The sequence below is a fragment of the Mizuhopecten yessoensis genome, unplaced genomic scaffold, assembly GCF_002113885.1.
Source record: "Mizuhopecten yessoensis strain PY_sf001 unplaced genomic scaffold, ASM211388v2 scaffold10383, whole genome shotgun sequence".
NCBI lineage: Eukaryota > Metazoa > Mollusca > Bivalvia > Pectinida > Pectinidae > Mizuhopecten > Mizuhopecten yessoensis.
The window spans coordinates 237,194-250,479 of NW_018408519.1; the positions used below are offsets into that span (position 1 = coordinate 237,194).

The window sequence follows — 13,286 nt, forward strand, 5'->3', positions numbered from 1 at the left end:
CCCGAATTTGTCGCCAAACTCAGATATAAATGTCAACTTTGTTCAGTGTAGAAATGTATCGGGCCGCTGAACGTTACATGTACCACAGGCAAATGCGTCAGGTCAGTAATCCGGCGATTCTCCCTTCCCTCTTTTCTTAACTAGAGGGAAGGGAGAATCGCCGGATTACTGACCTGACGCATTTGCCTGTGCATGCACCCTCTGGTTTTGACGATTGGTCACTAAATGAGATTTTCTATAACACATTTAGGATGAACATGTACCATTAAATCTTTCACCCGTGAAATTTCAGAATGAACTATTTCAACCTTTGAATTGGAAGAGTTCAAATGTATCTTCAGGGGTGAATGAGTTAACTACCTTGCTTGTGTATATTAGAAACCTTTTAACTGTTACAGTATATAATATGTAAGTACAAAATCCAGAGAGCTTGTTAGGTAGGGGCTGTCCCATCACCTGCTCTCTGGATTGGCACATGTGATAGTTTGTTTTAATTTATTAATTTATTATGTATAATAGCTGTTCTTAACAAAAATATGATATGATCTATATATTTTTACAATAAGATGTTATGTAACTAAATGTTTTTATACTCTGTAATTATATACTTGTACGATGTAATTGTGATATATGACACTATAATAAACAAAATTGACTTGACTTGACTTGACTATTAGGCCAAAAACTAAATATGTATGTTTCAGGTTAAATTTGGTTTTGATACCAGCTTATGAAATAGAGAAGTGACATAAAGGCGCTTACAGTTTTCGGTGTGTTCGAAAGGGACATTAAAGTGCATTCAAGTGAGATAAAAACACAATTTTCCTGAATAACTATGTTTGGTGTGATTTTTGTAATTTTTCCAATTAGACCCCACCCCCGTATCGACTAGTCCGAATTATTCTAACGTTTTATCGATTTTTTTTTATAAAAAAAAATCGATATAACGTCAGAATAATTCGTACTACTTATTGACCCGCCCTATTTGTTCAGTCATATCAACCGAAACATACATTTTTTTGCCTTATACTAATGTTTATATTTATTCTAAGTATCTATTTCGTGTAAGTGAATGTAAAACTATATTAGCCGTATACCTTTTCACTGACCAGCTCATCTGCTCGCTTTTCAGCAGCCTCTGAAATAAATAAAACGTATTGATAAAGTAAAGAGAAAGGAAAATGGAAAAAAAGCTAGTTGTTTAGTTTTTATGTATTTTTTTGCTACCAGGAAAAAACATGCAAACATTTGTTTTATTTCATTTCACATATTCGCGAATATTTATTTATAGGTAATATAGACTACAAATACTTTGAAATCAGATATTTTCGTGGGCCCACATTTCGTGGTTTTCCCAACAAAATACAATTTCGTCGGTACATGAATACGAGTACCCACTCAAACAGAGAATTTCTTTATATCAAACTTGTAATTACTTCGTGGACCTATGGATTCATGGATGAAGATTACCGACGAAATCAATGAAATTTAAAAAAAAAAGTAAGAAAATAACTCATTTCATAATATACAGAATACAAATACTTTAGAACCCGTAACAACACGTAAATTTCCTCATCGCGATCAGTTCTAAAGAGTCGCAACGCAAACATTTGCACACGCGAAAGAAAGCAAGCATATCGAATAAAATATTTGGGTGAAGCATATCGAGAAATTTTCGCGAAGTCAAACTTTCGCCCTCAGCCCATGAAATACATTTTCGCATAGTGTTGATTTCGCCCTTCACATTTCATTATTACATGTATCTATATAATGCTGTTTTCATAAACTCGCTGTAATGAGGAATTCGCCCAAATCATGGAAGACAAAAAGGGCGAAAATTAAACTGCAGCGAAAAATTATCGGTACTAGTTGTAAGATTTTAAAAAAATGTCTCTTTTCGCTTACGTTTGTTTAATTCTTTATTTCCAAGTCGGTTCTGAACTTCCAAAGAGCATTTCGGTATATCGGTATATCGGTATTTACAATAGAAACATGTAACAACAGTCTCCTGGTCATACCAAGTGCTAACGTGTGTTGTATCTACAGTATGGTCTGGTACATACTTAGGTCGATGATGGAATGCGGGTTTGTTTGACATGGGTTTATATAAGCGTTTCGACGGGGCGGCATCTGTTGCCCTTTATTATAGAATTAACAGAAAAATATGCAAAAGTACACATAAACACATGTTCACTGATAAAACTGTTCAACTCCTCAAGGCACCGGATAAAGACACGTGGTGATTTGTTAACTTAACGCTATAATGACTAGTTTAGATTTATAACATATTATCACGTATTTAATTTCATTTAGCTAACATTGTTCGGTTTCTTCCTAGCACCCATAAGAACGTATTTGTTATCAAAAACACATGCTCATTAGTGAAAAACAAGAAAAAATAATACACTCTACAGTTCAATTAAAGCATGTTTTTCCTTTGATATTTTAAAGCAAAAAAAAAAGTTTATGTTATAAATGGAAAAACTTAATGGTAAAAGCACCAGTCGGATAGGATTATTTCACATTTTGGAAGATAACCAGGCTTTCCGGGAATACATGCCAACCGTTGGAACAAAACTAGAACCTTGTTACCCACAGCGAACCAATGTGGGCCTAACAACCACGTATATCCTAATGTAGAAAGCAGGCATTTTGTAAGGAGTACCTCAAGGTGTCAAATATGTTTAAAAGTTGGTGTACTGTATCCTTCTGGTTATGTGTTATAACTTAAATAAGTTACAAGAAATATCAATTTGCCAATTGCCAAACGTGTAATCGATACGAACAAGCTATCTAAATGATTTTAACACCTTTGATTCGTTTTTTGTCGGATTGCATTGATTATCTGAAATAATAATTGCATGAAGTCTATACAAAAGAAAAATCTAATCAGATATTTTATTTTCGTGTCAAACACGTAGTATTCATAAAATCACGATTCATATATACCTTTGAATATAAAATGTGTCTAGCCAAAATGACTTATTAGACACGCTATAAGAACAATACAAATTTACCATATTCAGACATGTAATTCAATTAACCAGTCTTTGTAAAAGTCTAAAAACAAATGTGCTTGATAAAAAAATCGTTACTAGTAGCAGGACTATAATATTCATATATTATACCGTGTACCCCAACAGGGTAAGAGATATACAAGAGTGGTTGGGCCTATCCCTACCGACAAATTAGATATCCCCCACCCCATACCTGCACATATAATTATAATACATACTTTGATATGGGAGAAACATAGTTCTTCTTCTCCACATAAGAGAACGTTGGGTAGCTAATGTTTTTTTGGAGAACTAACTGGTTCACACATCACATATCTGAACTGTTCAAATTTGTTCATATCATTGAAATGAATTCATATACATTGTTTGCTTTCGTTAAAATTACAGATCTAAGATCATCATAAAATATACATTTCATTAAAAAATGATACTCGTTTTCTACATCATTGTTTCACAATTTATATAACCTATTATTGACACAGGAATCACAGGTCGGGCATGCCTACCTTTTGCAATTTCAAGGGGCAAAGAACCACATCTAAAGTTAAATAAAAATGATCTTTTCCTGGTAAAACGGGAGACACACCTGTGAAGGACGGGATAATATGATATCAAATGACATAAAAACTAACACATTTGGCACGATTTGTCGGATTGCGGTGATTATCTGAAAAAAACATTACATTCATGACGATATTTCTTGTCATGTAAACTTATTAATTATAGCATTTATTTGTCCATGCTGGGTTCCAAAATGGGTTGGTTGAACCTCCAGCAAGCATGACCTTCTATAAATCTACAATATCCGTCCGAGAAATTCAAACAAAATCTAAACACGAGGTGATCCCGATAAACATGCCAATATCACGAGTTAAACGGTTGTGAACTAACTAAACATCATGCTATCTTTTTTCGCGAATATAGAACATAGAAAGAGCGAAATCACCATAAAAGGCATACAAAATAGCGTGGTCGTACAAATAAATTCAGAGATCGTTAAATTAGCTTTACTTTTAAATTAACATTAAAATGTAAGATTTTATAGAGTAGTTTGATCCCGATAGACCGTCAATTCGAAAGCGTAACATCCTCTGTCAGACAGCAGGCCTAGGTCGATGTGGCTTGATAAACTATAGCAGATCAGGTACAATATGTGTTGGTCAGTAGGCAAGTCAAAAGCTTTGTGTCTTGGTTAATCGCCAGGTCGAGATCGTTCTGTCTTGGAGAACCGACAGGTCGAGGTCGTTCTGTCATGGTTAACAGAAAAGTTTAGATATATCTGTCATGGTTAACCGCCAGGTCGATATCGTTCTGTCATGGTTAACCGGCAGGTCGAGATCGTTCTGTCATGGTTAACCGGCAGGTCGATATCGTTCTGCCATGGTTTACCGACAGGTCGAGGTCGCTTTGTGATGGTTAACCGGCAGGTCGAGGTCGTTCTGTTATGGTAAACTTGCAGGTTGAGATTGTTCTGCCATGGTTAACCGGCAGGTCGAGATCGTTCTGTTATGGTTAACTGACAGGTCGAGATCGTTCTGTTATGGTTAACCGGCAGGTCGAGATCGTTCTGTTATGGTAAACTTGCAGGTTGAGATTGTTCTGCCATGGTCAACCGGCAGGTCGAGATCGTTCTGTTATGGTAAACTTGTAGGTTGAGATTGTTCTGCCATGGTTAACCGGCAGGTCGAGATCATTCTGTCATAGTTAAACGGCAGGTCGAGAGTGAGATCGTTCTGTCATGGTTAACCGGCAGGTCGAGATCGTTCTGTCATAGTTAAACGGCAGGTCGAGAGGGAGATCGTTCTGTCATGGTTAACCGGCAGGGCGAGATCGTTCTGTTATGGTTAACCGACAGGTCGAGATCGTTCTGTTATGGGAAACTTGCAGGTTGAGATTTTTCTGCCATGGTTAACCGGCAGGTCGAGATCGTTCTGTCATAGTTAACCGGCAGGTTGAGATTGTTCTGCCATGGTCAACCGGCAGGTCGAGATTGTTCTGTTATGGAAAACTTGTAGGTTGAGATTGTTCTGCCATGGTTAACCGGCAGGTCGAGATCGTTCTGTCATAGTTTAACGGCAGGTCGAGATCGAGATCGTTCTGTCATGGTTAACCGGCAGGTCGAGATCGTTCTGTTATGGTAAACTTGTAGGTTGAGATTGTTCTGTCATGGTTAACCGGCAGGTCGAGATCATTCTGTCATAGTTAAACGGCAGGTCGAGATCGAGATCGTTCTGTCATGGTTAACCGGCTGGTCGAGATCGTTCTGCCATTGCAAACCGGCAGGTCGAGATCGTTCTGTCATGGTTAAGCGGCAAGTCGAGATCGTTCTGTCATGGGTAACCGGCAGGTCGAGATCGTTCTGTCATGGTTAACCGGCAGGTCGAGATCGTTCTGACATGGTTAACCGGCAGGTCGAGATCATTTATTGTGACTTGGTCAACTACCTGAACACGATTCTTGATTTTCATCTTCCTGGTCTTAGTTATTACTTTGCACGTGCGTTTATTGATTACTTGCTAAAGAGGAAATAGTCAAAGTAATTTCTTAATTACATTATGTCTTGGAACCTGCTCATGACGAATGAAGAAGCTGGGATTGATTATGTAGCCTGTAGAATATGTCTGTGGTGAACTCTACACATATACACATCGGATGTTGCAGATCACAGTATATGATTTTGTCAACTCACACAAGTGCACTCCGACAATTTCAGAACAGTGCAAATTTTCAAAGAAGGTTGCAATGTCGCAGAAGTATGTTTACTGATATAAATTCTTCACATGAAACGCATAATGGATGGAATGTATAGTACAACATGCGAAGACTCGGCAATCGGATGAAAAGTTCTGTGTCATTCTTACAGAAGACATGCTAAGATTTACTGTAAAATGGAACTTAGAACCAAACTAGTGTTTTATCACATTCAATTTGAGAAAGGAATGTTATGTTGGATATTGAATATCAATCTTAATAGTATGACGTGTTTTAGTCATATTGCCAATATGTGACGTCAGAGGGCAAGTAAAAGAACAAGCGGGGAATATTAACTCTGTTTCCTCCTATTACGGCTTATACTTACTAGAGATATACGCACATTTCTTTAAAATGGCTGAAGTTTCGAGAACAACAAGTGTGTCAACCGACAACAACACGAACACCTTGGACTGGACACTCCTAATTCCCTCAGGCCTGGAACTGTGTGTTACAGTCTTGTTTCTCGTACTTGGAATAGCTTTGGTGACAACAAACGGGATTCTTCTGTGGCTTATAAGGCGCAAAAAAGTAGCGGCGAAATCTTTCAACAACAAAATGGCGGCCAGTCAAGCTGTTAGCGATTTACTACTTGGTTTGTTTATTACCCCGATGGAGGTCATACATCACGTTTTACCAGAGGCCAATGTGAATGAGTACATTTGTCTGGCACATCAAATTTCTATTCTACTCTTCCCATTAGTTTCAACGTTTCATTTGATGTTTGTTGCATTGGAGCGTTTCCTGAAAGTCGTACATCCATTGCAGGCCAGTAAAGTGGCTGTAAAATCTAAAGTCAAAGTTATCATTGGTTTCTGTTGGATATTGCCATCGGTTTTTGCGATGTTTTCATTTCTAGGATGGAATCGACTTCGGGAAGAAAAATTAAGATATGGAAGCACAGTTTCATTTACTCCACATTATAAGTATGTATATCAGACACCGTGCAGTCGACTAGAACACCTCCATTGTTCTTACATCAGCTTGTTGCTAACAATGATACTCTCTATGTATATAGGCGTGGCGGCCATGTACTTTCAAGTTGTCGTAGTAGCAAGGCGCAAAGTGGAACAGGCAGCAATGGCTTCAGACTGTGATATGAGAGAGGAAGTCAAGATATTATATATTCTACTGTGGTCGGCTAGTTATTTCGTTATTTCCTGGTGCCCACTAACTTCTGTGGTGTCCGTAGAATGTCTGTACGCTCCCACACCGGACATTCTATGGGTTCTAACGCTGGTGTTCGCGAATTGCAACAGCGTCATCAGTCCGATAGTGTATGGATACGGAAATAGAAACATCCGTGAATTCGTCTCGACTAAGATTCGTGGGAATAGGAGTCGTGTTACGCCTCTACATCCACGACAGTCTGGGGAACGGACCGTACTCACAGAGAAAACAAAGGTGCATGTTACAACGTGTGTTGTCATATATGAATAACAATAAACCATAAATAATTATTTCAAAACGTTACCAGGTAAGCTTCTGATTGGTGTCGTATGATTAATTACTGGTATGATGTAAGTTTGCTCTCGGATGATAAACAACCCCAATCTTCGGTATACTGAATGAGTATACTTATTTTAGCGGACATAAATGTTATTATGTTATTGCATTGTACAGGTAAGCGCATTGATGAATTGGCGCCGTCATAATAAATTTAATGGAAAACTTCATACAGAAACTTCAATCAGTGCAATCATAAATTAGCGTCGTATTTAATACTCAAATAGCTAAGGTATAGCAGAGTATAGTAGAAATGGATTGACACTAAAAATAAAGGGCATGTCTCGGATAAACATAGATAGCGGATTCATCCTGCACAACACACCTACATATATATATAATCCGCCTGAAGAAGCCCTAGAAGGCAGAAAGGCCGAGCGGACGATCAGAAAAAAATATGTTTTTTTTATTCTATATTTTCCTTCGCAAGGACTTATTTATTTATAATCTACTATATATATATATATATATATATATATATTTATAAACTACATTTTGAAAACGTTTATTTTAGAACAATGCATGTTTTTCAAAAAAGTGATTTCCCTAGATTTGGGACTTGTGAAAACCATGGCTACCACATCAAAAAAAACGCCAAAAAGTGCAAAAAAACATTATTTTTAACCCAAAATTTGACCAACGCAAGTAGTATATTTTTTCTCAAAACCTGTCTTAAATTAAATATCACCTACTCGGTAACAGAAATACTCACGTTTTAGCATAGTTCGTCAAACTGGATTTTTCACAATATTTACACATGTGCTGAGTACAAAAATAGACTACATGAAAACTAGCTTTTGTTGTGTAGACACAGATTTGTAAATAGCAAAAAATGTAGTCTCAAGCCAAATTCGTTTTTTTTTTTTTTTAAATGTGAAGCCCACATAGTCCAATTCATCATGTATATGCCAATTTTAGAGCTGTTTTTTTTTAAAGTTTTGATACATATAATATTACAGGGGTTATTCATTGTACAAAAATATCACCCATGGCCACCGTACGCTACTGTACGCTAGTACTGTTACCTAAGATTAGATTGGTATCAGTGTATTTTGTACAATTTTCCATTTAATCCTTTTTTTTTAAAGGCTCGTTTTGTCTAGCAAACATTATATTACAATATCCGATTTCTAAAAAACTTCGTTAGTGTGTACAATGTATCATTGTTATATATACAATTGTATGTGTTGCGTAATCAATTTTCAAACTCGAGTACCTATCTGTAAAGCGTTTTTATTGTACATATATAGTATATACGGTTTATCAGATGCAGTATTACATGTATGATGTGTCGTACATACGGGTAATGCTTTGAATATAAATTTTAAAAAAATGTAGAACATTGATTATCAACATATGACTTATTTTGAAGCATAACCATGGAAATGTATGTGAGCGTGTTTGCAAAAATAAAGTACTTAGGAAAGAAGTACTTGAACGAAAACTAAGCCGTTAACGTTTTGGCGTCAATGATATTCGCAGAAATGATTATAATATGCTTTTAACGAATATTATGTATAATGGAAAGAAGCGTTCTCGATAATTGAATTATTATAATGGAAATACGAATACTTTCACCGATGGAACATGCATTCACTTAAAGGATATAACGGAATGAGTTTCTTCTATACTTTCGTTGAAAAACGTTTCCGCATCAATAATATTTGCAGAAATAGATAGAACAAGAATGATCTTTTCAACAATATATATATACATGTACAATACTTTATCTGAAATCCTATTTATTATTATACCCTATCCAGAAAGACGGTACGGATTATGACATATTAACATTCTAGAGAGTGATGAAGCGTACCAGCCCGATTCTACCCACGTACGCTACATTGCACGTGCAACTGTCCTGCCAGCATCCCAGATACACTCAAACAGACGACGGAGTGGCCATGGATCGTGACACGTAAACATCGCATTTGGCATTGCTCGTTTTTCTGCACGTGGTCGATATGGTGTGAACATGGAAAAACACCAGAACATCAATGTATGCTTGGAATAATCATTAATCGTCGTAACCTTCATCCCATAGTGGCGGCGTGTGTGCCGTGACGAAAATAAGTGGAACGTAGACAAGCAAATGTATCACTGATTTGCTGCATTAGTAATCTTTGTATAATAAAGCATACCTTTATATTTCTGTGCTTAACAGGAACAACTTCTTACTTCGAAAACAAAGACTCCCGCTCGCAATAGATCCCATTTCTCAACTCATGTTTAGCTTTTTTAAATATTATAGAGCGACACTCTAGAATTTCGATCCAAATGAGATATTCTAAACTAAAGGTTGATTTTGTAATAAAAGATATATGTAAAACTTTGTTCGTTATATTTCTTTTAATGGGGTCGTGATTTCAGTGTTTTCGTCATAATTACAATTCAGTATAACTTTATGACCTCGGATACTCTAGCGAAACGGTTTTGTGTTGAAAAGGTTCACTTTGATCATACGGCAACAGTCTTCCAGAGAGGTGTATAAAAGACAGGAAAGAAGTAAAGAAAAAGAAGAAAGAGATAGAAACTGTCTTAATAACTATATGATATATGATTATAATAAGGGTAAATAGAAAGCATTGCTTTAACATACCAATGAGGTGTAACTGTCACATTGGGAAAATGAAAGCTATCGCCCTCACAGCGTCAATATGCAATGATGAAATCGATACTCAATCTCGATACGAAACAAACACCAACTGCGTATACGGGAACAGAAGTTGTGCCAAAATAAATGGATACAAAATCACGGAGCTCCTCAAAAATGGGGAAAACATATGTTCTGAAGGGGCTTACGTTTTCTTCAACAAATGTGGCACAAATCATGATACTAAGTTGTTATTAGTATCTCATTTCTGGATATCAGGTGAACGATACAAGGAGTTTAATGCAACTATATTAGAAAACCCTTGCTACGTTATGTACGAGTATTGGTCAATAGATAACACGAATTGAGTTTCACGTGAACGCAATACACTTTAATTATCTATTTATTTTGAAAGAATTAGCGTTACATAAGAAATACCTGAATTGCTGTTCCTGCCAGAAAAATCAAAATCAATTTTCTCTTTTATCGGGTAATGCATTTCTCTTTTATCGATTAATGAATTTCTCTTTTATCGTCGACAAATGAATATTACTCTGAGTCGTACTTTAAAAAAACAAGGTTTTACCAGTGAACGTGAGCATTGCGTCTGGTTTCAAAAACATTTTGTCTTTTTTTTCAGGCTTTTTCAGATCAGAGGCAATGCCTGAATGTTTCTCTCCGACTTATTTCGTTTCGTGCAAACATATAACACTAAATTTAACACACACACCAACGGCTGTGTCTAAATAAACGTTACATTGTACATGCAGAATCGTTTACCATCTTAATACGTCTGACACAAGGTGTCCCCGGCGTATACCGTTCACACACCATGACACTGGAGAAGTAATCACGATGAAACCGTCTGTGTACACATTTAGTTCGGAAACAGACTAATTACATATTCACATTTAGTCATACCTGCCCACTACAGGCATGTTTTTACAATTTAAAAGGTTTTATTTATATACTACATAACGGATCATTTTCACAGTAACATTATATTCTTGATTTTCGTGAAAGACGGAGACAACAAATTCAACGTTTACGGTATTTTCTATGTATATAGATCTAGATGTGTAACTGGTCCGTTGTGATAAGCAAATTTAACAATACGAAAATAAGTCATCGCCAATTCAAGTGGTTTAATAGTGCTCGTTAAAGGGTACCACAAATCAAAAAAAAAAATCGAAACCTTTAATATCACAAACCTAAGCATATTAAATTTGAAAACAGTAGTTTATTCTTTGTATTTTTAGAATAAATAAATATTGTGACTTCAAAATATGCCGTATATGAAAGGAGATAATGGTGTTCCAGTTCAACACGATTACTATATTTTGGAATATTAGTTTTAATCATATTTTATTGTCGTGTGCGGAAACTTTACTCGTGTAAATGGTTCTATAACAAGTTTTGTCAAAACACAATTTTACCTTTTTTTTTGTAAGCTGTCTCTTTTATAGAGTTAGCTACAAAAGACAAGTTAGTGAACATCAGGGATACAAAACATAGCTGCCAAGTATACAATGTTTCTTTGAATATCCTTTAGTCGGAGCCGATTTGCGCCGGTTTGTTTAGGGGATAACCCTAGGCCTACTGTATTTTGAAATTTGCGGCGGTATATAGTGATTATTCTGTCGCAAATTGAGTTTTACTGGTGACGCGGAGTACAGAAGGTTATCCCCATTCTAACTCATATCAATCAAAACCACCGAAAGAAACAACTATTTTAAGATATTTTGAGTGTTTTCTTCAAATTTTTGATCTCTCTATTCAAAGTGAGGCGAATATTCAAAATTTCAAGACGTTTCAGGGTCAGTCGGGGTCAACGACGTCATTAACAATCGCCATCCGGCCTTCATATGCAAATGAGAAATTTGCGAACGGTACATGTATATCGTGGTTTTACTGTTGCAAATTATTTTGATTGACCAATCAAATGCCGTGTTACACCTCAAATGAATTAGAACTAAGGATTAGATATTAATACATACATACCTTTTTGCCTTAAACAAGCAATTGTATTTTAAAAGATTGAGGGTAAAGACACTAAAGTGTCGTCTGATCAAACGTTCTCTCTATTTCTTGGTTTAATGATAACTCTCACTTATTTTGTTTACATTAGGGAATCTGAATAATATACTAGCATTGCCTTGCGTGCGAAAGATATAAATAATATATCAAAATAATCCTGATGTATTGTACAATAATTACGTATCAAATTTGTATATTAAGTTATATCAATCAATCTAATTATTGATTTCGTGTTTATTTAATTAAGTCATATTGATGGAGATAATGACAATGCCAGTCACGTGATAAGTTGTAACGTACAGACAAAACGTATAACTACGTGTGAAACATTAAGGTCATAGAAAGTATATTTCCCTACGGCTGACGTCATCATTGACGTATTTGCTGACCACCCACACGACCATACGCTCATCCTCCTCTGAGTAATTTTATCGATCCCGGGTTTTCTTTCCCGACTCCCCAGCCGTGGGGACTGAATGGGTCGTTGATATAACACTTAACCCCAGGAAACAGCAGGGCAAACTGGCAGGTATCTGTTTATTAGCTCTATTGACTATTTGTTTAAGGGTCATACATAATATTTTACCTAAGATAAGAAATCAAAACTATGATGAGGATTGGTACAACACTCGCGTGCTGAACGCACATGCTGGTGAAAACACGTGTTTTTAGATGAAGATATTTATCCCGACAGGTTCATCAATATATCTAACAACACATACGATATGAGGATATTTCTTCACGAGAATGCTTTCGAAATTGACCATCGTATTCTCGATTCATGTCGAATCAACCTTGTATAGGTGCATTTCTACCTACATGTTGTATCTCCGAGAAAGAAAAAACAAAAAAGGTTTTAAAGTCAATCAATGCAAAGTTATAATTTTCAATTTCGAACGGGATTGTCTGCAACTGGTTTAACGCGCATTAGTATTTGTCCGCAATCCAGTTGAAGGTTATACTATCACAATGTACTTTAACATCTATAGTCATATACGTTTTCATGGAGTTTGATTGTAGACATCATTATCATATACAGTTTATAAACAACTCCGTAAATAGTCCTTTCATTTGTGCAGGTTGCCTAGAAAAAAACATTACTGTATGTTATAGAAATATAACCACAATTGGAAGATTTTGAAGTGGTCTTTTAGCACAGGTTGTTTCTTGTATGTATCTGAGGTGGTTTTTTAACCACAGGTTGATTCTTGTATGTGTCCGAGGTGGTCTTTTAGCAAAGGTTGCTTATTGCATGTATCTGAGGTGGTCTTTTAGCACAGGTTGTTTCTTGTATGTATCTGAGGTGGTCTTTTACCACAGGTTGTGTCTTGTATGTATCTGAAGTGGTCTTTTAGCACAGGTTGTGTCTTGTATGTATCTGA

The 13,286-nt window shown here is 36.1% G+C and overlaps 2 protein-coding genes across 2 annotated transcripts in view; one reads left to right on the plus strand and one right to left on the minus strand.

Annotated features, from left to right (window-relative positions):
* LOC110460396 (adipolin-like) overlaps positions 1 to 13,286 on the minus strand; it is an 81,946-nt gene that overhangs the window by 5,477 nt on the left and 63,183 nt on the right. Inside the window, exon 4 of the mRNA XM_021513270.1 lies at positions 1,098 to 1,138. Coding sequence (XP_021368945.1) covers positions 1,098 to 1,138 — 41 coding nt within the window. The remainder of the gene's footprint in view (positions 1 to 1,097; positions 1,139 to 13,286) is intronic.
* On the plus strand, positions 6,258 to 9,552 carry LOC110460397 (adenosine receptor A1-like). The gene is made up of 2 exons (XM_021513271.1): positions 6,258 to 7,172; positions 9,038 to 9,552. The coding sequence occupies exons 1-2, from the start codon at positions 6,327 to 6,329 to the stop codon at positions 9,071 to 9,073; spliced, it is 882 nt and encodes a 293-aa protein (XP_021368946.1). The 5' UTR covers positions 6,258 to 6,326; the 3' UTR covers positions 9,074 to 9,552.

Bases quoted from the DNA above. Each gene is read 5' to 3' on its own strand.
- LOC110460397 (XM_021513271.1), top strand. From the start codon at position 6,327: ATGGCGGCCAGTCAAGCTGTTAGCGATTTACTACTTGGTTTGTTTATT. The intron at 7,173-9,037 runs GTGCATGTTACA...TACCCTATCCAG, and splicing joins TACTCACAGAGAAAACAAAG to AAAGACGGTACGGATTATGA.